Here is a 25940-nt window from a genome sequence, read left to right as displayed (position 1 = left end):
CAAAGCTTGAATTTGCTGAGTGTCGGCAACTATTTACATCACGTTTCCATTATATTTATAGCTATTTATATCACACTGCATTGCCTGCGGTATCATAAGTAATCTAGAGATGATTTAAGATACACAGGAGAATGTATGTCCTTATATGCAAATGCTGTGTCATTTTATGTAAGAGACTTGAGCGTCCACGGATTTTGGTACCCAAGGGGGTCATGGAAACAGTTCCCTGAAAACACTAAGGGATGATTATATCAGACCTAAGACTGGTATTTAATCTGCCAGAGTGAGGGCAGGTGGCCATCAGCAGAAATACTGATCAGGCAAATGAATGGACATCTAGGGACCCAGGTGTGGAAAATGGGGATTCCCTGATGGGAACTGCAGTTCACAAAGATGGTTCTGAGCTTCCTAGCAGCCAACTCAAAGAGGAAAGTGCAATGAATATACAGTATATATTACTGTAACTCAAGGTGTATATAACATAAAAACACAAATGTTTCTTTAGAAAATCACGGCGGTCCCTGGTCCCCTTAAGAGAAATTTAAATATCTTTTAGTCAGTCTTTTGTTGTACCTTAGTCTCCTAGACTGCGGAGAACGCAGTGGCACCCCACTCCAGTACTTTTGCCTAGAAAATCCCATGGATGGAGGAGCCTGGTAGGCTGCAGTCCATGGGGTCACTAGAGTCGGACATGACTGAGCGACTGCACTTTCACTTTTCACTTTCATGCATTGGAAAAGGAAATGGCAACCCGCTCCAGTGTTCTTGTCTGGAGAATCCCAGGGACAGGGAAGCCTGGTGGGCTGCCGTCTATGGGGTTGCACAGAGTCGGACACGACTGAAGTGACTTAGCAGTAGCAAGTAGCAGTCTCCTAGACTGAATATCTTAATCATTTTACTGTCTTCGAATTTACAGATTTTTATTTTCAAGATTCACATACGAAAATAATAATCTCTGATCCTTAGGTTTAATAATCTAAGGATTTTAATTTCTAGTTAAAATTTATAATTTTATAATTCATAAATTATAATTTTAAGTTATAATTTCTAATTTTAATTTCTGATACTTAGATTTAATATTGGGGTTTTGCTCTATCTTCTGAAAAATCCTAGAAGCGAGCACCCATTCTTTCCCTGCTTAGATTTTTTTTTTCTTTTACATCTCCCTGCTGTTTACTAAACTTACTTGACTACAGAGAATTGAAAACGTCGCTCTATGCCCCTGTTGCTGCTCTGGGCCAGGACTATTAATCTACCCCATTCTTATTTGCAAAATCTCTCCCCACATGGTGATGGAACGCTGTGTTTGCTCTGTAACCTCCGTACCAGTGCCCAGCGAGGGATCTCGGTTTGCATCTGCAGCGGGACAGTTTCTCAGCTTTAAAAGCAGCTGCTCTGAGTCTAGGTTTGGCTAGCAGAGGAGCCTTTTTTTTTCTTTCTGGCTTAAATATGAAAACAGCTGAGTCAGGACAAATTGCTGCTGGTTGGGGCCAATAAAACAGAATCCCATCTTTCCTTCCTTTTTTCCCTACAACCGCCATCCCATAAACATGCAAGATTTGGTTTCCTTGGCAAAAACGCCCTTCCCATATAGTTTTTGCCACCAACTTAAGTTCTTCTGGTTCTTAGGCAGCTGCTCCAACAGGAAGATCCCATTGAGTTCTTTCTGTTTTTTATTTTTTTTAACGGTTGCTTGGAGAGCTGTCACTGAAAAAGATAAAGGCAGGGAAACAGATTGACTTTGTCACCTGGAATGGCACCATTATCCTGACGTAATAAAAGCAAGGCCCCCTGCCCAGTGGCTCCCACAGTTTGTTTTTCATTGTGAGAGTTAATATACAGAGTGGATTTCCAACTAGTGCCAGTACCTTCTCTGGCCTCCTCTCCTACAGGGGCAGGAAGCTGAATGTGTTCATTTTCCCAGAAGACTAACCACGAAGCAGCAGAAAAGAAAAAAAAAACCCAGACCACCTGCCTAGGTTAAGCCCCAGCCAGTCATACCTGCCAAGCTCCTTTCTTTAAGCATGGAAACCGGGCTTCCTAAATGGTACCTCCGCCCATCTGTCTCCCTAAGACCTGGTCACCATGCTCTGTAAACCCTCTCTTTGCATGTCCTTGTCAGGAGACAAGGGTCACATCGTCACTGGAGCTTTTGAGCCATGCATGTGGCCGCATTTACCCAGCCCCAGCCCATGGGGTTTCCCCCAAAATCTTTTCATCCACCCATGCTCTCCATCCATCCCTCCACCAGGGGGCACTTAGCAAGGGGCTGGGCAGGTTGTGTGCAGGCATGGTTGCTCAGTCGTGTCCAACTCTTTTTGACCCTTTGGACTGTAGCCCACCAGGCTCCTCTGTCTATGGGGTTCTCCAGGCAAGAATACCGGAGTGAGTTGCCAGTTCCCTCCTCCAGGGGATCTTCCCAACCCTGGAATTGAACCCACGTCTCCTGCGTCTCCTGCACTGCAGGCAGATTCTTCACCCACTAAGCCACTGGAGTTGTCACAATGTCTAGCGTGGTCCAAAGACCCTCAGCAGGCAGGCCCAGTGATGCTTCCCAGGGTGGAAGCTCCTTGAGGGCAGGTCTGTGGCATCCTAGCCTGGGTTTTCCTCTGTGGAACCTGGTACACGGCAGAGACTCAGTACCTGTTTGTGGAATACGAAGTTAAGAAATTAATTCATAAATAGAGACAGTTGGTTCTTGATTACTTGTTGTTATTGTTCAGTCGCTCAGTCCTGTCCGACTGTTTGCAGCCCCATGGACTGCAGCACGCCGGGCTTCCCTGTACTTCATTACCTCCCAGAGTTTGCTCAAACGCACGTCCATTGAGTCAAGGATGCCATCCAACCATCTCACCCTCTGTCATCCCCTTATCCTCCTACCCTCAATCTTTCCCAGCATCAAGGTCTTTTTGACAAATTGTTTACTTTATAGGCTAATAAATCAGTGACTAAGTACCCAGAGAGGAAAGCTAAGTCAGGCCTTTCACCTGGGCTAATTGTTAGTAGCCCTAGAAGAGATTTCAACAGAGAAAATGTGTTGAAACCACCAGTGGTCATTGTCCTGGCCCAGTTAGCCCCCAGCTGGAGTCCAGGGACGGGCGGACACTTCAGCTGTCCCCGGTCCCCACTCAGCTTCAGGGGCTGATTCCCATGGCGTCTCCTGGACAGTGTCCCCCTCATGACACCGCACTCAGAAAGGCGGCCAAATGTGGCCAGAAGCTGGTGAAAAATTGTGAGACGTGGAGCTGCATTGTGGATCCTCCGGACTCTCATCTGCATGGAGAGAAATGCAGCAAATACAGGCTTCAGCTTCCAAAAAAAGGCCCATATTGGTCTCCCGAGGAAAGATTTATTTCAAAAACCGGCAAAGGATATGAAATGCCAGGCTCAATTCTCAGGCCTGGGATTGAGCGGCAGTTAGGCCCTGGGCCCAAAATACTTGGGGAAATCAAGACAAGCTGGAGAGCACGGCTCCTGAGTTTTAGCGTCAGCTGGAGCGGTTTCCTGCGGGCCTGAGGTGCTGGAGGTCCAGGATGCCTGTGTCGGGAACTGGAAGCTGCTTGCCTTCTGGCAGCGACCAGGGTCATCGCCGTAAGCCGTCGGAGGGCACGGGATGCCCTCCTCACCCTCGGCGGGCTTCAGCAAGCATGATCTTGAGGGAAAGAAGAAGTAGAAGGAAGCTCACCCGCTGGGCGCCCTGCTCCAGCTCTTCTCTCGAGGAATTCTGCCGCCTCTGGGCCCTGCTGTTCCTGATCTCTGGCATTTCCCAATTTCCAGAACGAGGCTGTGCGTGGCAGTGGGCTTACCAGGGTGAGAGCAGGGCCTGGGGCCCAAGACATTAAATTTGGTTTTAGAAAGAGGAGGCCCTCTAAGACGGAGAAACAGTTGGGGGGACTTGTTTTCGCAGCAGTGTGATAAACACACGTCTGAGGGTCTGTGACCACCACTCCCGAGGGCTCTGAGGAGTCACCCCACAGGAAGCCTCTTGGGAGAAGGGTTTAAAATGGTGATGCCACAAAGCCTGAGACACGGCGCTTTGTCCCCTAGCTCGACCTTAACCCTGGCAGCAAAACCCTGGAGCCAGCCAAACCGTGCTCCCTTCCACAAGAGTCCCGACTGAGGCCTCTCCCGAGACATCACCGGGTGCCTTTTCCAGCCTGAGATGCTGTGAGCTTATTGCACTGTGGAGGGCAGGGGAAGCTCCTGTTACAACCCTGTCCTAGGGGAATAAGGTCGATTTCATTTGTATTAGGCCCGTCACACACCTTAGGGGTTCACATGTTACTTACTGGTTTTAATTGGACTTGATTTCACCTTTGTTCCCCAGCACCCTAGACACGGGGTGAGAGGCCTCATCCAGAGAGAAGGAGGGGACACTCGGGTCCCTGACCCCACTTCTCAGCAGGAAGTACACTTTCAGGGGCTGACATGAGGGATGGCGGTCAAGATGTGTAACCATCAGTGAACCTGGCGCCGGCCAACGATATTGGGGAAAGCCAGTCGGCTGCCACGACTCCTCTTTGGAAAGCACCCCGTGTGAGTGACTCCAAGCCTGACCCTGCACCCACAGCGGCTGAAACACAGACTCAGCGTGGCAACCAGCGTAAGACGAAGCATTCTTAGGAAAGGACAGATAATCGTTGAACAAAGCCCAGGACAAATGCCAGGTGAAAGACTCCCAGTGGTTTCCAGGCCGGACGACGCATCCCAGCCACCCAGGGGATGACTATTAAATAGCCAGAGTTGCCATCTTACCCATCTGCGAACCCAAACACCCAAAGTGAGACTCGGGATAAACTCAGGGTGCTGTGTGCACAGCCAGGCTTGGGATCCAGCGGTGTAGACAGTATGTTTCCAGGGAAAGACGGGAGAGGAGGTCATCCAGGGCCATGCAGACACGGCCCCCACCAGCACCTGTGGTCGGGAACGGAACCCACGGAGGACGGATTTCCACCTCCTCAGCCATCGGGAGAAGTCACTTTGGGGTGTGAAGCAAGAGCTGACGTCCAGATGTTTTCCCAGACCTGGTTACCCTCCTGCCTCCTCAAGAATCATTTTCTCTGTGGCTTAGCTATTATTTTCTGATCTGCACCCAGGGGAAATGGAAAGGAGCCGGTGAGAACAGCACGTGCTAATAATACAGTCTCCAGATGCAACAGTGCGAAGTGAGTAAATGCTGGACGGTTCACCAAAGCAAGTGCCTCAGCCACAGACAGACAGCAGTGACTGCAGACTGTCCAGGCCGCCCTCTGCTTCTCCCCGGCCTTCCATCACTCCTGTCGCCCTGACCCTCCTTCCCAGCGCCGCCCCCATTTCTGACTGTGCCCCCACCCCACCCCCGACAGCTCAGCTCAGCTCCAGAAAGGATTCCAAAAATGCCGAGTCAGAGACATGGGTCCCGGCAAGGGCCGAATTAACTGGTCTGCTGATCTGGGGGGTAGACAGTGGAGGCTACTTTGTGGTTGTTGTTGACGCCACGGATGAATGAGGCAAAGACCTAGTCTAGAAACCAAAACACTCATCTCACAAGTAATCGCCTGGCTTCCCCAGCTCAGCAAGCTTCTGGCAGGCGTTTGGTGGTGAGCTGGTAGTGGAGTGAGGCATCAAACATACAAGGCAGGCAGCAAATACGAGAACATACGTCTATAAACACAGTAACAGCTGTTCCTTGGTGTTCCTCCTGGGGAACGGTTTCCGGGTCCTTCCCATTAGAAACAATGAGCTAGTTTAGGGGCTCATAAATGGGGGGGGGGGTCCTGGCACTGCTATCCACCCCTGTACAGAGGAGGGGTACCAGAAGGTGCTGGACAAATGACACTCAGCAAAGATTTTATTTGACTTGCCAAGAAAGTGTTCATTACAGAGTCACCAACTTGTCCCGGCTTGCCCAGGTCAGTCATAATTTTTTTTTTTTTTTTTTGCATCCCTGGAACTCCTCAGTCCTGGGCAAACCAGGACGGTTGGTCCGCCCCTCTAACTGGCACAGCCTCCTAGAGAAACTGCCTCACTCCTTCCAGAGTCCTCACGCTGCTTCCCTCTCATGCTCTTCCCACATGCAGTCACTATGCAAGGTTCCCGGGCCTCGCAGGGACTCCTCTGTGTCCACACTGCCCCAGCTCAGACACACACACACACACACACACACGCTTTCATCTGGAGGGCCCGGGCACCCCAGGATGTCGCTAGGTGGTGCTGTGTGGGGGTCCCTGGACCTGGGAAGTTCAGGAGGGATGGAGGCTCCTCAACCAGTAACCTGAGGACCCCCCAGCCTGGGGATGTGGGAGGTGTGGAGCGCCTCACCAGCAGGGCTGCACGTGTGAGGTGTGCATTACACGACTGCACAGGCCCACACTGGTGTGATAATGTTGGGGCGGGGAAGGGGAGTGGGAGGAGACAGAGGACCAAGTGAATCAGTAAAAGCCACCAGGAAGGACAAGGGAAAAATTCATCAACTCCCCTTCTTGCGGTTCATTAAGTCATGTAATTAGATTATGTCATGTAATCCACTCAGTCTGATTATGTCACATAATCCGTTCAATCACTTAGCTTCTCACATAACTAGCCAGGTTATTATTACTTTTTAAAATCAGTAAACATAGGTGTTTCAAAAAAAAAAAAAGCAAGAACAGTTGTTTCACCAGAGCAACTTGTCATGTTGACAAAAACACCAGTGGTTTTACTTGCGATCATACAGATCTCCCGTCATCTTCAGGGCTGAGATGCCTCGTTGCTGTATGTTTGCATGTGGAAGTTAGACTGGAATTTTCAAATCAGGCAGGCTTCACCTCCCTTCCACCTGTCCCTTCCCCGTGGGACATATGTGTCCCATGGGACTCATGATTAGTGACACCACTAGTGACGTATCCTACCTAGTTCTTCAGCAATCACTGCCTTGTAGACGGGTGGGGAGGGGAGCAGCACATAAAATTAGCAAGCGAAGCTAAGCTGGCATGTGTTGTGAGCATGACCACAAAGAACAAAAGAGGGTATAAACCAGAAATGCAGTAAGTTAATAAATATATTCCCGTGGAAAAATACAAGCTACAGCTGGAGAAGGAGGGATGGAAATTGAGGAAACAGAGAGTCAATGAAACAGTGCAATTTGGAAAGTAGCAGTGCCAGGGAGCGATTTATGGGGTGAGACGGGACAGGCATGCGATGTGATATGACAGCTAAATAAGCAAAGGAGGGTTCAACCCTGCTGCACAAGCCCCGAGCACCTCACCCTGCAGCCGGTGGCATCTGGAGACCGCCCCCGGCTATTTATTGAGCACCTACTGTGTGTCGGGCTTAGCACACAGTCAGGTTATCCCTCAGAGTCTCTGAGGCGGGTGTTGTCACATCCAGCAAGGAAGCTGAAGCTCGGACAAGTTATGCAGCTTGCCCAGGATCACAGAGTTGGAAAGCAACAAACTGGAATTTAACCCACATCCTATTCAAAATCTCGTCTCCATCCTGGCTGCCACTCAGTGAATGAAGCGGCAAGGGGCAGGCTGTAGGAGCCTTGCAGTGGCCCTGGCTGTGGGGCTCTGGAAGGTGCACGAAGACCAGGAGACTGACGCCCCGGCTTCCAGGCCCAGCCTTGCTTCCCAACAGCTCTGTGACTTTAAGAGCGTCACTTAACCACTCTGCGCCAAAATGGAAAAAAACATACCGTCTGCAGCAGGAGGTGTTGACACCTAAGTGGATGCCGGGGGAGGCTCTCGGTGAACCGCACATCACACAAAACGGCATACATGTGCTGTTACAAGTCTTGCAAAGGTGTTAGTCCCTCAGTCGTGTCCGACTCTGCGACCCCACGGACTGTAGCCTGCCAGGCTCCTCTGTCCATGGGACTCTCCAGGCAAGAATACTGGAGTGGGTTGCCATTCCTTTCTCCAGGGGGATCTTCCCGACCCAGGGATTGAACCCAGGTCTCCTGCATTGTAGGCAGATTCTTTATTGTCTGAGCCACCAGGGAAGCCCACCTGTAAATCCCTGGTCCTTGAGCTGTGCTGCTTCCACGCATTCATCACAACTAGTCAGTTCTACCTCCTGCATTTGGAAAACTTGTCATATTAAACCCTGCTGAGCCAGAAGATGATCGGACTATCAGGAATGAAGGCTTAGTCCGCCTCAAAGAGCTCGGTTTGTGTCCAACTGGCTACAGTCTCCTCGGGATTTGCAAAACCTCCTGTGAGCTTTGCTGTCTCTCAAGTAAGCTACTACAATCTAGGGAAATTTAGTTCTGAAGAAAAGACGGGTGACAGGGCAGCGACAGGTCTGGAAGCCATCCCAACTGAAGAATGGTCAAAGGACATGAAGGTCCACAGGCGTGGAGGAGAGGAACATGGGTTCATCTTCAAAGGCTGGCTCAGTGGAGAGAAGGACTTCCGGGGTGGAGCTGGACAAACGAGGACAGGGGTGGTTCCTCCAGGGGAGGGGCTCCTGGGGTGGTGCAGGCTTGCTGCTTCTGGGCTTCCGAGGCTGGGCTAGAAAAATGAAGCGATTCCATTAGCCTCTGTGTTTGCCAGCAACATTTCTTCCACAGCAGTCGGGTGTCCTACCATTTCAACTCCACTCTGACACCACCCCAGGATAGAGCAGACCCATACTCCGGCCCACAAGACGGCCCGCACATCTGAATGCTCGTCCCAAGTCCTGGGTCCCCAGGCTGCCCACACTTGTGTCTGACTTGGCCATAAATCTGAGGGTTCTCACCACCTGCCTTCGGCTTTGATAGTTCACCGAGATGAATCGCAGAACTCAGAAAGTTGCTACGCTCACGATTACAATCTTCTTATAAAGGATGCTACACAGGGGCAGGCAAATGGAAGAGAGGCACAGGGCACGCTGTGGCGGTGAGGGGCGCCGAGAACCCAGGTCGGGGAACCGGCCTCCCATCACTGTGTGTTCATTAATCCAGATGTTCCCCGGACCCTGCTGTTCCTGGGGGTTTATGTGGGGTCTCACTGTGTTGGCTCAGGTAACAAAATCATTACCCACATGGTTGAACTCAGTCTTAAGAGATCAGAGGATAGGGCTGGAAGTTCTAACTCTCCCCTTGGTTCTTCTGGTGACCAGCACCCCCATCCTGAAGCTATCTAGCCCCTCAACCCAAAGATCATCCCATCCCATTAGCGTAAACTCAGGTATGGGAACTCAGGACTCATCACGAATAACAAAACACCCTCAGCACTCAGGAAATTCCAAGGGTTTAGGTGCTCTGGGCCAGGGAACCTGGGACAAAGGCCAACTCTATTTTTTATTATACCACAGGTACACTTTCACATCCCTTCTGTCTCTGACACACTATGTTTAGTGGCTCTGAAACTGATTACGAGGCACAGTTCAGCCCAGAGCAAGAAGAGACTTTCAGAACTAGGGCTCTCTGGCAATTTAACGGGCCACCTCCAAAGGTCCGAGCTACCTGGAGTGAGAAGTGATCTGGCTGAGGTCGGACAACCCTGGCTGAGACCCCTGGGCAGGAAAGCCCCGCGCTGGGTGGGTGGTAGTTTGAACCCGATGCTCGCTCACGCCCTGGCCTGGTCACAGGGTGATGTCAATGCCTTGTTGATTTCAGAATCGAGAGTCGCTTCCATTCTGGATGAACAGCACCGTCACCCGCAAGCCAGAAGGCTGGCAATGGGGCTGGCACGGATACGACAACGAGCTCAGAGCCATGAGGGGCATCTTCCTGGCCTTCGGACCTGGTAGGCGAGATCTTAGTTATTCCTCCTCCGAGGCATCAGGGGCTGAGGGTGCTCGGAAAGGCTGGAGCAATTTCTTTACGGATCCTCTTTATGAGCAAAGCTGAGCAAAGCCAGCCGGTCTCCACAAAATGTCTTTGGCTGGCTTGCTTTCAAATGCTTCTTGGGTTTGGCAAACGTGGTCAAATACTTCTCCCTGTAAGTTTTAAATCTCAAGCGCAGTGAGGAAAATGTATTCCACATGTTTGTGATTCATTTTTTACTTAATTCATCAAAACATCCCTTCACAGCCATCTGATGTCCAGGAAAGCTTATCAGGCACCAGGTTGCTGACAGCCACAAGTCCCAGAGTCAACATGCTCGCTTCACGGGGTCTGACACTTCCACACTTCCTCCCTGTCTAGAGCGGCCACCCCTGTGTGGGTCATCCAGTCTAGGGCCCACCAGAAGCTAGGATGTGCTCACAGCAGGCTAGGAAACAGTTTTGTGACTGACTTTGAGGATGAGCCAGAATGACTTCTGCAGTGTCTAGGATGAGAGTGTGAATTGACTTTGCCTTCTTGGACCTGATGCCTTCCTGGTCTGGAAGAGAGGTGGGCGGAGGGGGGCCCATTTGGTCATTTGCTTTAATTAATACAGCACTGTAAAATTCACATTTTGGAAAAGTTTATCAAACGCTCTAACAATCATATTACTACCTGTACACTCCCTTAAAAGAAAAAAAAAGAGTGAAAAGCAGTCAACAACCATCAAGAGTCAGCTGATCAGATTACGAGCTCCTCGTCTTCCTTCCTGCTGTCCACACTCCTTATTAAACATTAAGCTTATTAGCTTACCCTGGTATCCACAGTCAAAGTTCCTTTTTCTGAATGTTTCGATCAAAATGTTTCAGCCCACAAAAGCCCATGCTTTCCTATCAGGTGATAGGTTAGAGGTCACACCTGGAAGCCCTGCCCTCCTCCTCAACATACCAGACAGAGATGCTTGTGGGCCCTCCTTCATTCCATTCACCTTGGGTCACTCTCTCAACCATACACACAAAAAAACCTGCTGAGAGCTACACGGTGTCAACTTCCGCCCCCTCCACGGGTGCCTCTGGGAGGCCGAGCTTAGGGAACACATGTGGGTCCACATCATTGCCCACACATCATCCTAGTGCCCACGTCCTTAAGCAAGCAACAGGACCAGTAGCCGCAAGCATTTCTAGGGCACAGCTGGGTTCACGACATTGGCCTCAGAGAGTTCAGAGGATGCTCCTGCATGATACCGTCAACCGATAACAGCTACCTGTTAGCCAAGCACCAGGTTAGATCTGCGGAGCTCAGAAGCCAGCTGAGTTCAGGATGGAGCCTTGAGGATGCTGTGAGGTCAACCACTAGCTCAGCGTGGAGACATCCCAGGCCATGGCCTTTACACAGAGGAACATGAGACAGGGGTGCTTTCATTCAAAGGCATCACCTCCTCCTTCCCCAAAAGAGAGGAATCAGATCATGAATGCAAAACAGTTGTCAGCTGGAGTGTTTATGAGTAAGCATCTTGGGCAGATTTTAAAACAGAAATGAATCTAGCCTCAAACCAAAATTTTAAACCCAGTACCCAGAGCTGCAACAGCTGAAATTCAGTGGGGAGCTTTTTGTCCATTAACAAGGCCTCCATCATATGCTCCTTTAAAACTAAAAGCCTAAGTCTTTTATAGACAGAAAGACGACCCCAGATGAAAATGCACTGGGCTAATTGCAAAACTGTTTCCAGGCAGATACAGCCTCCCGCAAACCATCACGTTTCTGGCTTCACTTCGCATGCAAGATTGAACAGCTCTACACACTGACTGTTTACGCAGAAGAAAATTTAAGAGCGAGGTCTTTAATAACAATCTAGCTGCACTTTGAGATAAACGTACAGCCCTCCTGATTAATTGGAGGTAATTCTCGCTCATACAGGATGCTGAGCATCGCTACGGCTGCCCAGATACAGCTTTAGAAGTCAGGAAGTCTGGTCCAGCTAAGTGAAGGGGAAATCATTCTGGAAGACAGGCTCTCTCTGGTTAATCCCAGTTCCTAATTGGAACAATCTAACCTTGCCCTAAGTCTTCCTTCTGTTTTGTAAGGAAGTTCATTTGTATCGTTTCTTTTTAGATTCCACACATAAGGGATATCATACATTATTTCTAGGTGGCCTAGTGGCTCAGATGGTAAAGAATTCCCCTGCAGTGCAGAAGATGCAGGTTTGATCCCTGGGTTGGGAAGATTCCTTTGAGGAGGGCATGACCCACTCCAGTGTTCTTGCCTGGAGAATCCCACAGACAGAGGAGCATGGAGGGCTACAGTCCATGAGGTTGCAAAGAATCGGACACAACAGAGTGACTAAGCATATATGATATTTCTCCTTCTCTGCCTGACTTACTTCACTCAGTATGACAATCTCTAAGTCCATCCACTAACATTTTTTTTTTTTTTTTTTGGTCAGAAGAGCTTGACCTCAATTTTTCTTGCCAAATGTTAAAGAAGGAGATGTCTGAAAGGCTGGGGACGGCTGTCTTGGGTTTGCTATTGACCTCCACCTGCACACGTGACGGGACATGGCCACCACGTGATGTGGCAGGATGACCTTACCTCCACAGCAAGTCAGGGAGAGAAATCTTCCGCGTCACAGGACCACCTCGCCATTGATTCCTCAGCTGCGGCTGACTCTTCTCTGGGGAGGCGTAACCACCATCCTCAGCTAATTTAACGTTTTCCTTCAGATGAGAAGGGTTGGCACTCTACATTCTCCTTCCCAGGGTGGCTCTGGATTTGTTTGAAATTAGTGTTTACCCTGAGGCAATGCAGATCCTTACCCTCCCTACCCTAAAAGTAAGTGAACATTTCACATAAGCTACGGGGTAAATATTTTCAATGTGAACCTTCCCTTGCTGGGCACTTCTTCTATTAATATCAACAGCTCCCATCTATTGAGCACAGACAGGAGCCTGCAGCTAGGATTTGGGCAGCATCTCTGCCCACCCCCTGAGCTTATCCAGCTGGTGAGTGGCTGCAGGCTGCTCTGTAAAGCCCGTGAACTTCTTTACATGGAATTCTACTTTTATACCTTAAAATGAGCAAAACCCATCACTTGAGATGTTGCTCTGGATCTAACACACTCTGTGGCAGAGTCCTCTCTGTTGCTTCTGTATTTGTAATTTCAGGGTTAACATTAAGAGCGGAATTTGGGGTGGACACTTCTGGGTCACGTCGCTGTGGTGGTTAGTGTTTCTTTGCTTTTTAAATCAAGGATATGTGATCATTTTAGCAAAGCAATTATAAAGATTATTTTCTAAGATAGAAAACTTGTCCTTACAGCCCCAAAACTACCTTTTAAAAAAATTATGCAGGGACTAAAAGAGCACATGTCTGGGCCTTTACTGATGGATAAAAGTGAAAGTTAGTCACTCGGTCAAGTCCCACTCTTGGTGACCCCATGGACTGTAGCCCACCAGGCTCCTCTGTCCATGGGATTCTCCAGGCAAGAATAGTGGCGTGGGTTGCCATTTTCTTCTCCACGGGATCTTCCTGACCCAGGGATCGAACCCGGGTCTCCTGCACTGCAGGCAGACTCTTTACCAACTGAGCCACCAGGGAAGCCACTATTGATGGATAAAAGTCCCTCCTAAATTCAACTTCAATAGTTTTAGGTATTTTTCTGGAAGCGCTGGTTTGGAACCTAAACGCAAAGCGGCTTATGAATATCACTAACGTCTCATATTCGCTCTTTGTTGTTGTTCGGTCACTTAGTCATGTCCAACTCTGCAACCCCATGGACTGCAGCTCACCCAGCTTCCTTGTCCTTCACTGTCTCCTGGAGTTTGCTCAAACTCATGTCCATTGAGTCGATGATGTTCATTCAGCATCTTTTCTGCCTCCTATGGAGAAAGAGAAGGTCCCTTCAGCGCCCTTACTTTCTGTGCTGTGAACAGCCAGCCCTGCCCCCGGGGGCCTTTGTCTACGTAGAATCTGGAACAGCATCTGGGTGGAAGCATTCTCCTTCATGAGATGGCTTCCAGCCTTCACTCAGGTCCCCAACTCCAATACCAGCGTCTTTATCTTTCCCACAGCTAAGTTACTTTATATGCTAGTGAAAAGCTCCCAAAGAATGTTCAACTGATCTTCCAGACATACTTAGGAGACCATCTCTGTGGCTTGTGCATTAGCCACACTGAGAAAAACTATACAATTGCCGGTTCTGTCCAGTCCTGGGACCTCCACGTGGCAGAAAAATGGGAAACATTCTTGAGCTGGGGGCACCCAGGCTAACCAGTCCCTGCCAGATAGGTGGCCTGGTAGAGACCTATGCAACCGAATTGGGTTTGGGGAGCTGGGCAAGATGAGGCTTGCAGAAATGAGCAGCTTCACCTGGTCTTTGGGTCCTCAAGGAAAGCTCTGTTGTTACAAAGGGAAGCACAGTTATGCACAAATCAGTTTATTGTCTGATTTGTCTTTCAAAGAAACATGGCGTTAAGTGGTAAAGATCCCACCTGCAGATGCAGGAGACGTAAGAGATGTAGGTTCAACCCGAGTTGGGAAGATTCCCCTGGAGAAGGAAATGGCAACTCACTCCAGTATTCTTGCCTGGAGAATCCCATGGACAGAGGAGTCTGGTAGGCTACAGTCCATGGGATGGCAAAGAGTCGGATACACTAAAGCGACTTAGCATATACTCACATCTCCGTAAACCATAGAAAGCGACTTCCTTTCACAACCTAGAACCTTCCAGATCGCCTTCCAGGTTCACAATCCCTTGGCCAGGCTCTGTGGTCAAGGGGGATCTACCAGTCCTAGAGCTGCTGAAATTCGAAGCGCAATCCCTCCAGCACGTGACTCACCCCTCTGCCCTGCCCAGCCCAGGAGTGGCCTTGACGACTTGCTTCCTTGCCTTGCTCTTTCAGATTTCAAATCCGACTTCAGAGCCGCTCCCATCAGAGTCGTGGATATCTACAACCTCATGTGCAAGGTGACAGGCGTCACCCCCCTGCCCAACAACGGGTCCTGGTCCCGGGTGATGTGCATGCTGAAGGACCCAGCCAGCTCGGCTCCGGGTGCCCCGCCCTGCGCCTGTGCACTGGTCACCGTCCTGCTGGTACTGCTGGCGATGCTGGCCTAGCTGCTTGCGGCGTGTCCCCAGCACTCCGCACAGTGGGTGAATTAACCACCTCGATTCATGCGAAGACATACAACTGTTAATCTATTCTTGGATGATTCCATACACAAAAGTCCCTATTTCTTTAGATTTTTTTTTTTGTTTATATTTTCTAGAGGTAAGGAAAATTCTAGCTTTTCATTTGTTCAACTATAGGTTATTTTCTTCTTCTTCTTTTTTTTTCTGATGTACTCAGATGGCTTGTCTGAACAGGGCCTCCCGCTGTAGTGACCAGACCCCAGGTGGGTATTCTATGGAGTCCTGGTCCTTCTGTTTTGCACAAAGCAGGCTCTTGTCTGGGGTCTGTCTAAACCTGGGAGCCATCCTGTACAGCTCCTTCCATCAGGGGGAAAACGGAGGCCCATTTGAAAGCAGTAGCTGCTGTCTATTTCTGACCCAGCTCGTGACGTTTCTTCACCTTATACAAAGTCCCAGAAAGGGAGTATCTTAGCTTGGCTCACCCATCAGTCAAACTCACTAAGAATTGCAGAATTCAGAGAACAAAGTGAAAGATATGGGTTCCTTCCCAAAGTCTGAGTACACAAAATTTTCTCCCTGGGTGGAGGAGCAAAAGAGTTTACCATAGATACGGGCTTCGACAAGCCTTCTCCTAGCGTGTTTGCGGTGTGAACACACAGGACAGGAACTGGATTGCCTGTCTGCCCATCTGCCTGTGGGAAGGCTGACTCAGAGGATCCCATATAGAATGTGAGCGCGTGCTCAGTCACTTCAGTCATGTCTGACTCTGTGCAACCCCATTGACCGTAGCCTGCAGACTCCTCTGTCCATGGGATTCTCCAGGCAAGAATACTGGAGTGGGTTGCCATTTCCTACTCTAAGGAATCTTCCCAACCCAGGGATCTAACCTGGGTCTCTTACATCTTCTGCGTTAGCAGGTGGGTTCTTTACCACTAGTGCCACCATAAACTCCAGCAACACCGGACATATCGTCTATCATCACAGGTAGGGAAAGGGATGTCTGGCTGAGGAGTGTGGACATACTTGCAGAAATCTCACTCCATTGCTTGAAATGGTGACGTATTGAGCATAAGTTTGATGCACCTGTGTCCCTGAAAGCAAGGCTTCTTCAACAACCACAGCAAAGTGGACCCTTGAGTGACCCAGAATTCCAAGAAAAATGGTGGAGCGCAGGGAACAGACTCAGCATGATGCAACTGAATCCCAGTCACTAACCACTTGGCCATGTGATTAGGTAACAGTTTGGGCAAAGTGACACCTCAGAGACCTTGGTTTTTAAGAAACCCCAAAGAAGAGGCACTGAGCCTGAGTTGAAATGTTTTTAGTCTTCTAAGTCTGCTATAGGAGATCTTGTTGCAAGACAAGGGATATCTATACTTCTATATGATCAGAGTCACAGACATGTATCACTGCATTAAAAATGAGTTTGCACTAAATGAAGCCCACCTGCAGATGAGACTTTTCATCAAGAAAAGACAACACATCAGGTCTCACCAGGACAATAAAGCCTCAGACAATAAACACTCGGCTTATGTGTTGTTTACCTTGAAAAAATGAAAATCTACGCTCACCCTGATTCAAGAAGTCTGGGAGCCATCTCCAGACCTTGAATCATGAAAGCGAAGGATCACTGCTTAAATATACCACATTTATCTTCACAAAAGATTTCTAAGGTTTTATGTAATGTGTTTTTAAAGCGCTAGCAAACCTTCAAGTCAATAGAAAGGCAAATCAGCCTTTGTTATCTGTCTGAAAGCCAATTAGTGCTTTGGGAACACTGTGGTGGTTACTGAAAGAGCATCTATTGTTTGAAGTTGTCTTTCTCTGTAAAGGACTGTGTTCTAATTAATTCGGTGGAGCTCATTGTGCTCCCCTGTGAAGGAAGGAGCCCTAAAAGAAACCCAGGGATTCAACTAAAAGTGGATTATCCAAGTCTAGAGGGGTACGAACAGATATACGGTCTTGAGTTTGTCCTTCCCACTCTGTTCTACCAATTTTTCCCCTCACTCATTTTTAAAATCTTCAAGTTACATAGTAATATCTCAGACATTTGCCTGACAAGGTGTAGTTACTCTGTAAGTGGTTTTGAAGCTCCAGTACTTCACCCACCTGATACAAAGAGCTGACTCTTTAGAAAACACCCCGATGCTGGGAAAGATTGAAGGAAGGAGAAGGGGATGACAGACAATGAGATGGTTGGATGGCATCACCAACTCAACGGACATGAGTTTGAGCAAACGCTGGGAGATGGTGAAGGATTGGGGAGCCTGGCGTGCTGCAGCCCATGGGGTCGAGAAGAGTCGGACACGACTGAGCGACTGAACAACAACAAAAATGAGAATAAGACACTTTGGAATCATAAGTATTGGTGATTAATAAAGAGAATTCAGACACTGAGTGGAGGAAAACCCTTAAACCTAAAGCAATACATATGTTTTAGTGGCTTAACTGTTTAGCTAGAATTTTTTCTTTTGATTTTTGTTCTAAGTTATGTTCTTTTCCCAAGGAAAATTCTACTTTTTCTAAACGCATTTTGTTCCATCAGAGTAACATTTGCTAGGACTATACACACAATTTTCCTCCTATTTTACAACTTCATCGTTAATTCCGGGAGGAAGTTCATTGGACTGACCTGAAAATACCAAAGACAGGTGAAAGGCGTGATGTTTGAGTTGAAGATAAGATGAATGGCTACTGCCTGCCTGTATGCAGAATCACCCGAACCCAACTCAACTACGTTCTGAAGACTTCAGCATAAATTAGAGCAGGCCCAGGGAATTCTTTCTCACCTCCAAGAGGCCTGATTTACAAAGTCCCAACTCTTTACTTTTAAAGGGCTCTTCAAAAGCCACAGCACATCTGAATTGTCATAGACAGCAGTTTGCAAACCTTCTGGGATGGCCAGCATCCCTGGCCCTCTTCTGGAGATGCAGGTTCTGAAGACCTGGCACGGGGCCTTCAACAACACTTTTAAGTCACGTGGATCTAAGGTCTGGGTTTGCCCTAAGGAGTGGTGGGTTCTGATTTGACTTTGGTAGACCCGAGGCTCCCACAGCAACTTCATGATCTGCCAGTCTCTTCAGGGGCCATCAGCCTGGCATCAGGCTGATCCAGCTGATGGCCTGATCCCAGTTGGGTCAGCTTCCTGCCCTCCTAAAACCAAAGCAGATCTGTAAGTCCTGGTGGTGAAATGGCTTTTCCATACCCAATCCCCGTGAGTTTAAGATCCTCAACGGTGCTATCAGACAAACTCGTTGTTCAAGACACGCAGCTCTTTTACGAATTTTCTATGAAAGTGTTTTACATGTCTGTAAATCTCAAGAGATTTCCAAATGTGATTACGTGTTTAATCTTTGTAAGTGATTGGTGATAGACCAACATCAGCTCTTGTAAGCTACTTGTGAGGAGGAAGAAAGATGGTAGGCTCAACAGCCTAGTTATAAACCACAGGAAGCTCGGTCTCAGGGCTGTGTGATGGAAGATATGCTTATGTGTTGCTTTGAAATCATAAAATTGCACCTGGTGTCGTGCCTCACATGTTTCGTAAATGTCCCATAAATGTGTTGAATGAAAAAAAGAATAAATAAAACTGAGGAGACTTGCTTACACAGCACATATTCTTTCTCTTTGTCTGTGCTTTTTCAAACAAACCTTTCCTTTTTGGATTGCTATCTTTTCTTATCACCCAAGTGACAATATAATTATACTTCATTTCATGGACTAAGCATATTCCATCCCAAGCTTATAAACTTGACAGATTGGTGGAAGGAAGGAAGGAAGATTAGATTTTGAATATACTAAGCATATTTACTTTTTTTAAAGTATGACAGTTTTATCAAGATTCAGTTCACATGTCTTATAACCCTTCCTTTTAAAGTATCAATTTAATGGCATTAGTATGGTCACAGAGCTGTGCAACTAACTATTCCACAGTCAACTCTAGAACATTTTATCACCCTGAAAAGAAACTCCATATCCATGAGCATGTTAGCACTCACCCTGCCTTTCCCACTACCCACCCCCAGGCAACCTCTAAACTACACTCTATCCCTACAGATTTGCCTCGTGGGGATATTTCAAGAAAATGGAATAGCCAGGAACTCTGTGGCCGTATGAGTCCAGGCTCTAGCCAACGTTACTACTCAAATACACTCAGTCTCTCTCAGAGCATTTTTTTTTTTTTTTGAATGCGGATCATTTTTAAAGTCATTATTGATTTGTTACAATGTTGCTTCTGCTTTGTATTTTTGGCCATGAGGCATGTGAGATCTTAGCTCCCCAACCAGGGATCGAACCCACACTCCCTGCACCGGAAGGTAAAGTCTTAACACTGGACCACCAGGGAAGCCCTCCTGGAGCATCCTTGTGGCATCACCCCAGAAACCAGTAACAGCCCACGTGCCCCTTCTCGCCAGCAGCCCAGCCAGGACCTCTGCGTATCACTGTGCGTCAGCTTCCTGACAGGTGTTCTTGAGATGCCAAAGGCTGGCTCCAGCTCGTTCTCCTCTCTTCCACTCGAGGGTGCTTCTCAAACGCTGACCAGGCCACTCCCCTGCCAGAACCCATCGCTGACTGCCCCCGCCACGCCACTACCTCCTTAATCTTACTCCTGCAGCAGGCTTCCTGGGGCGGGCACCTTGTATGTCCTTTCACCTGATGGGTCGCTCTCCCTGTCACTCCGTAAGCTCTTCTCGCCTTAGGGCATTTCCGTCCTGTCACTTTCTCCTCCTTGACAAGTACGCCATCCTCACCTACTTAGTGCCCCTTCCCTGAGAACTCAGGCCAAACGTTTCCTTACACTCTGGACCAGATCAGGCCCTGCTGGCTGACACTCTTTACACCAGCCACATGCAACCCCATGGGTCACAATACCAGTAGCTGGAAGAAGCAAGAAACAGTCCTCTCCTAGAGCCTTTAGAGGGAGCACGGCTTCTCAATTCCAGACTTCTCACTTCCAGATCCATGAAAGGATACATTTCTGTTCTTTTAAGCCACCCAGTTTTCAGTTATCTGTTTCAGCAACCACAGGAAATTAATACAGCTTTCAAACTGCTTTCAGAGTAGTCAATCTAGCTCATCAAAGATTCTTGAGCTCCTGCTTCACACCAGGTACTGGGCTACCTTTTGGGGACGCATAGAGGAAAAACTATCTTTCCTGTCCTCACAGAATTTACAAGGTAGTCATTTCGTTTATTCCAATTAAAAAAATAATTTTATTTTTTATTGAAGTATAGTTGATTTACAATGTTGTGTTAGTTTCTGGTTAGATTCATAATCTTTTCCATTATGGTTTATTATAAGATATTGAATATAGTTCCCTGTGTCATTTCTTCCATTTTTCAGAGGAGTCAAATTCTTATTTCTGTAGAATTAAATGTTCTGGTTGGTATGGCCAATGCAAGGAGAGAATTTCACAGGAAATAGGAGTAACACAATGAAGAAGGCATCAGCTAACCACCCTTGTCTCTCATTCCTATGCAATTAAACTCCAAATTCTGCCTCCCATGCATTTCGATGGTTTAATGTCCCTCTACATCTTGGATATTTCATGTCAAATTTCTAAGCTGAGCCCCCGGACGAACCATTGTCAACTCTCTTACCTTGGTTCCATGTCTAGGATGCTCCTTCCCACTCTCCGTCTAGCCAACTTTCATTTATCCTTCAGAGTCTTCTCTGTAAGGCTTTTCTTGTTTCATTTATTGCAGAGAAAATTACATTGCCTTGTAATAATCTGTTGTCAAATGTTCTCCAATGAGGCTGTAAGCTAAGCAGGATGCTGGGATTGTATCTTCTGATGAAGTCACCAGACCACATCTGGAGCACCAGCAAAGTCTGCCCATACAACAGTTGATAATTGCCTGGTGAAATGAATGAATTATTGAAGGAAGGAAGGAGGGAAAGAAGGAAGGAAGGAAGGAATGGAAAAGCTTAGGACACTCTGGTCAGAAGATCACCTAAATTTGGACAGAGCTTCTCACAGTAGTGATAAGTTGTAAAAGCCAGAGGCAGGAAATCTTTTGTAGAAACTAGCAGGATTTGACAAATGACTAATGTGTGACATGGAATCCAGGGGGCAGGGGTTTCTTTTTCAACATTTCAGCAGGCCCCCTCTTTAGCCATGAACACTAGGAAGTGCAGCAGATGGGAATAAAGGAAAAAAAGATAAATGAGTCCTGTCTTCACCATGCTTAATTCGACTTTTCAACAAGATGCTAACACAAGCCTGCATTGTCATTTTCCTATGGCTTGAAAGAGACAGCAGAAGGCGGTTCAGAGCCCTGGATGCTCAAGTCCTGGCACGTGGAGGAAGCGGAGGTGTTCCAGTCATCGGCTCCCTTCCTCCTACACCTTCTGAGTCCCACCTGCCTCTGCGGCTGGGAAATGGGGAGTGGGTGGTGGGAGGAGGGGAAGACCCCAATTTTCTTCACACATCAACTACCCGATGCCTCGGTTTCCTTCCTGCCAAATGACAATTTCACTTGTCATTTACTTTACAGGGGTGCCCTGAAGATTAATGAGAAGATTTTTCTAAATACCCTGAAAGCCCCTGGGACTGTGGTTGAGTAAGCATCAGGTGGTGCCCATGGCCGGCTCTGTTGGCACATACAAAAATGGAAGAAAGTTCAAAAGGAGAGTTGGAGCCTTAAAAACACACCCCAAGGCTGTTATTCGGTTGGCGTGGGTGTTATATAGGTCTCTGGATGCAACTGGCTGAGAGCAAGGCGACGATGACGTGTAGGGCGGAAATTAACCCACAGCCTTCCCAGCAGGCTCTGCGCGCCCGGGACGACATGTGAGATGAAAGTTGTCGCGGGAAGTTGAACGAATCCCTGAACGAGTAGCGACCCGGAAGTCCCTAGAGAAACGCCATCCTAAGTTGTTTGAAGGTCTGTGGTTCTCAAACTTAAGGGAGAATTAAAATCACTTGGTGGCCTTACCTCTAGAAACCATCATGGTTTCCAGTTTGGTTTGGAGTTCATGGTTGGTTTGGAGTTCTGCCCAGGAATGTGAATTTACGTAAGCTGATTCTTCTGCATCCCAACCTTTGAGAATCAGGGATCTAAATTTTACAGCCAGCTGGTGAACTAAGGCATGATTCTCTGAATGCAGGGATAGACTGGGCCTAACTGAATTCTCGGAGAAGGCAATGGCACCCCACTCCAGTACTCTTGCCTGGAAAAATCCCATGGGCAGAGGAGCCTGGTAGGCTACAGTCCATGGGGTCGCTGGGAGTCGGACACGACTGAGCGACTTCACTTTCACTTTTCACTCTCATGCATTGGAGAAGGAAATGGCAACCCACTCCAGTGTTCTTGCCTGGAGAATCCCAGGGACAGAGGAGCCTGGTGGGCTTCTGTCTATGGGGTCACACAGAGTCGGACACGACTGATGTGACTTAGCAGCAACTGAATTCTAAGCCTTGTTTTAAATTATTTCTAAAAAATATTTATTTGGCTATATTGGGTCTTAGTTGCAGCAGGCAGGATCTTAGTTGTGGGCGCTAGTTCCTTGACCAGGGATTGAACTGGGTTTTAGCTACAAGACTACCAGGGAAGTCCCTAAATTCTGCTTCAGAATGGATAGTGGAGAGGACAGGGGAGGCAGAATTTTCTGGGGGAGACTCCACACCATTACTAAGTACAGTCATTCATGTACCCAGAGCAGCAAATAAATGACTGAGGTTGTATAGTTATTTGGAGCAGATAAATATTGTGCATTCAGGCTGTGTGATTGGGTAGCCACTGGCTCTATGTGGCTACTGAAAAAATGTGAGATTGAATTTAAGTCCAAATTGAGATTTAATATAAGTATGAAAGACACCAGATTTCACAGATTTAATGCAAAAAAACCCACAAAGATTTAATTAGCATTGTTTCATTGATATATGTGGAAATAGTAATGTTTTAGAAATGCATTGTGAACTAAAATATGTTAAAATGAATTGCATTTGATTCCTTTTTCTGTTGTTAATGACGTTACCAGAAATTTTAAATTTCTTCTGTGACTCACATTATATTTTTCTTGGATAGTATTGTTCTAGATCCATATACTGTCTGGGTCTAAATTTATAGAAGTCCTTGTTCTTGCCATATGCTTCTTCTGGATAATACTGGTGTGTCAAGAGCCTCTTCTTCATTGTGATCTTAGCAAGGTGATTAAATTGTAATGGCTCCTCAAGAGAGAAAAGAAGAAGAAAAAAGCCTGACCCAGCTCATTGATTAGTCCAAAAAAGGCTGCCAGGCATGAATACCCCTGCAATATATACAGTCAAGGATATAAATGAATTAATCACTGAAAAGACAATGAAAATTGCAGTGATGTCTAAACCTGTTGACCACTCCTGTGCTACAGAGTAACTCTATTGTCTAGGGTCCTGTTCCTACCTACCTTCGTGGGGAAGGAAAGAACAGGAGGGATGAAGCGATGGGGTGAGGGAAGTGGTATCCAGCTCTAGTGAGGGCAAGAGCAAATGAAGGCCATCTCACTTTCTCCCGGAGTTCACTTTGTTGTACCTGAAACAAGGCTATCCGGTCCTATCTGCAGTGACTTGAAAATACCTTTTTGAAGAGTATTTCTTTAATTTAAAGTAAGTCATGACATTCTTTTTATGGTTCTCTCATCACTGGCCTGGATGCCAGTGAAGATATGATAAAGGCACGAACATAATTCTTTTTAAATGACAGAACAGGCAGGGAGAAATTCGTAGGTTATTTGGGAGCATGACAAATTTTACACCTAGAGAAAAGTGCACGAAAAAGAGATTCTCACCTTCTTAACAAAACTGGAACTGAAAATAAAGATTTGATGTGTTCTGACTTCCTGGCTGCTCTGGGTGCTATGGCGCCTTAAAATTCTAAAAAGATTCTAACACTCTCACTGGCCTCCTCCTTTCTGGTGAGCTCGTTTGAGCTCCTCTTCCATCCTAGAGGTCTGGAGGCTTGACAAGCTCTCTGCTTCAATCCCAAGATGCTGGGGAGAATCCGTCCTGATGGCTTGAATCATGGCGATTTCACCAGGTGACCGACCTTGTAGCTTCTTTAGATACAGGCAAGAGCTGTGACTGGTGGCCAGAGAAACCCCTCAAAACAAACAAACAAACAAAACCCCCAAACTCAACTTTTCAAAAGGCAAAATTCATAGCATCTTGTTAGGCCTTTGCTTTAGGTGTGAACTCATTTACCCAGCAGAAGGAACTGAACCAGACTAGAAATTAGGTTAAATCATAAAGAGGGAAATGGGGCTTCCCTGGTAGCTCAGCTGGTAAAGAATCCACCTGCAATGCAGGAGAACCCAGTTTGATTCCTGGGTCGGGAAGTTCCCCTGGAGAAGGGATAGGCTACCCACTCCAGTATTCATGGGCTTCCCTGGTGGCTCTCAGACAATAAAAGAATCTGCCTGCAATGCGGGAAACCTGGGCTCGATCGCTGGGTTGGGAAGATCGCCTGGAGGAGGGCCTGGCAATCCACTCCAGTATTCTTGGCTGGAGAATCCCATGGACAGAGGAGCTTGGTGGGCTACACCCCATGGGGTTGCACAGAGTCAGACACGACCTAGTGACTAAGCACTGAAGATGGGAATGGCACTTCCCTGTAATCAGCTGTGTCTTGAGACAGCATTCGGCAGGACCAGAGCATCTTTGTCTGCTTGTACCGAGTTACACTAAATTGATTTGCACTGATCAGTCCAGTTGCGGCAGCGGTCAGTGTACAAGGGGCGTCACACACGTGCTTTGCCGTCACCTTCTCTGCGTGGCAGTGAGTGATTCCTCAGACATACAGCTCGCGGAGGTCAAAGAGTCTCTTGATTCCACCTTTTTTTGTTTTTACTTATGGTGGATTTTCTGACAGGAAATGGGAATTTGGTTGATAATTACCAGGCGTAGAGATAAGGTTTCCTCATTAAAGTCTCATAAAACCATGAAAATAAATCATTGCCAGTGGAGAGAGAAAGAAAATCTTCTGTTTAGACTTTTCCATGACCGTTTAGGCCAATTCTTTTTCCCCTTCCAGCCCGGTGACTTTATATCCAGCTAGCGTAGGGCCTGATAATCACAGGAAAGAATGTAGAGGCCTCTCAGACCTTTTCTGATTTCAAGTTAATGGCTTGGTATGTCAAGGACAGGCTGAGCCTGGCAGAATAAATTATGAAAGTGCAGCTGAAGAAACACAGTGGAGGAAACCCACATCATACACGTCTGCAGATACAATACAGACATAAATAAATCCTACCATTTCAGGGAAATCGAAGGGGTCCGTTTGGCCTGCCCTGGAGATCAAAGCTGGTAGGAGTCATGGAGTGGCTGAGTCCCAAAGGCGACTCCCCTAGAAATAGGATCAGCCCGCCCTTTCCTGAATCCCCCTCTATCAAAGCCGGGTCTTAGAGACCCTGATGCAACTCAGTTTCTCCCAGGATTTCCTCTTCAGGAATTCCCCAACTCGGCCACGAACCCAAGAGCTTTCCAACTATCCTGCCATAATTTTCTCTGGCCCCAAGTTCCAGCTTTAGGGGCACTTTACTTTCAGCAGAGTTGATGTGATCAGCTGATGAGAACAATGGTGTGACCGGGTCACTAGATGATAACAGTGGCTTTCAGGCTTCCTTACCAATACCTGACCTTGGTTCCCAGTACAGCTGTGCCTGCAGCCCGCTCCCTCACTGGATCACCCTATGGGAGTCGGGAGAGACCCACCCTAAGTCAGCTGGTAATTTCAGTCTAAGGGAATCCAAGTTATTCATAAACCAGGTCATTAAAATGAAGATATTGGGGGCAGGTGACCAAAGTGGAGTTGCAGTGATGAAACCTGACAAAGTCAGACAAGCCAGCCCCCTGCCGGGTGGACCAGACACAGTACCTGAACCAAACTCAGAGGTCCTTTCACTCTTTCCTGAGAGACTGAAACACGTCTTGGGCAGTGACTGCAAAGTACCCCAATATAAGAAGCCTATAAGCCTATTTCCTCACCTTCAGTGGCAAGTACAGCATAGTCCTGAAGCTCCAGCTGAAAGGCTCCATGTGTCTCCAGATGTCTTGGTCTGCTCGGGTCAACATTCACAAAATACCAGGCCGGGTGGCTTAAACTACAGACATTTGTTTGCTCA

At 47.6% G+C, this 25940-nt stretch overlaps 1 protein-coding gene and 2 long non-coding RNA genes across 9 annotated transcripts in view; 1 reads left to right on the top strand and 2 right to left on the bottom strand.

Annotated features, from left to right (window-relative positions):
- ENPP6 (ectonucleotide pyrophosphatase/phosphodiesterase 6) overlaps positions 1–25940 on the top strand; it is a 114712-nt gene that overhangs the window by 86313 nt on the left and 2459 nt on the right. For 4 of the 7 annotated variants that reach the window (XR_015156109.1, XM_086379934.1, XM_086379930.1 and 1 more), the window contains 2 exons: positions 9563–9692; positions 14611–18455. Coding sequence is in view for 5 of the 7 variants with exons in the window: in XM_086379934.1 (XP_086236060.1) it covers positions 9563–9692; positions 14611–14825 (345 nt within the window). In the remaining 2 variants the exon portion in view is untranslated. Of the gene's footprint in view, positions 1–9562; positions 9693–11441; positions 11605–14610; positions 18456–21337; positions 21791–25940 lie in introns of those variants that run through there. The other 3 variants (XR_015156108.1, XM_086379933.1, XM_086379932.1) reach the window with 3 other exon arrangements.
- Positions 7917–10271, bottom strand: LOC147343561 (uncharacterized). Its single transcript, XR_015156112.1, has 2 exons — positions 9410–10271; positions 7917–8471 (listed from the first exon to the last, which is right to left on the bottom strand). It is a non-coding gene; the product is annotated as an uncharacterized LOC147343561 (long non-coding RNA).
- LOC147343560 (uncharacterized) lies at positions 24803–25939 on the bottom strand. Its single transcript, XR_015156113.1, has 2 exons — positions 25804–25939; positions 24803–24969 (listed from the first exon to the last, which is right to left on the bottom strand). It is a non-coding gene; the product is annotated as an uncharacterized LOC147343560 (long non-coding RNA).

The sequence above is a fragment of the Bos grunniens genome, chromosome 27 (assembly GCF_055505025.1).
Source record: "Bos grunniens cultivar Pamir isolate PY7600 chromosome 27, Bosgru_T2T1.0, whole genome shotgun sequence".
NCBI classification, from domain to species: Eukaryota; Metazoa; Chordata; class Mammalia; order Artiodactyla; family Bovidae; genus Bos; species Bos grunniens.
This window is presented reverse-complemented; position numbering and strand designations above follow the sequence as displayed.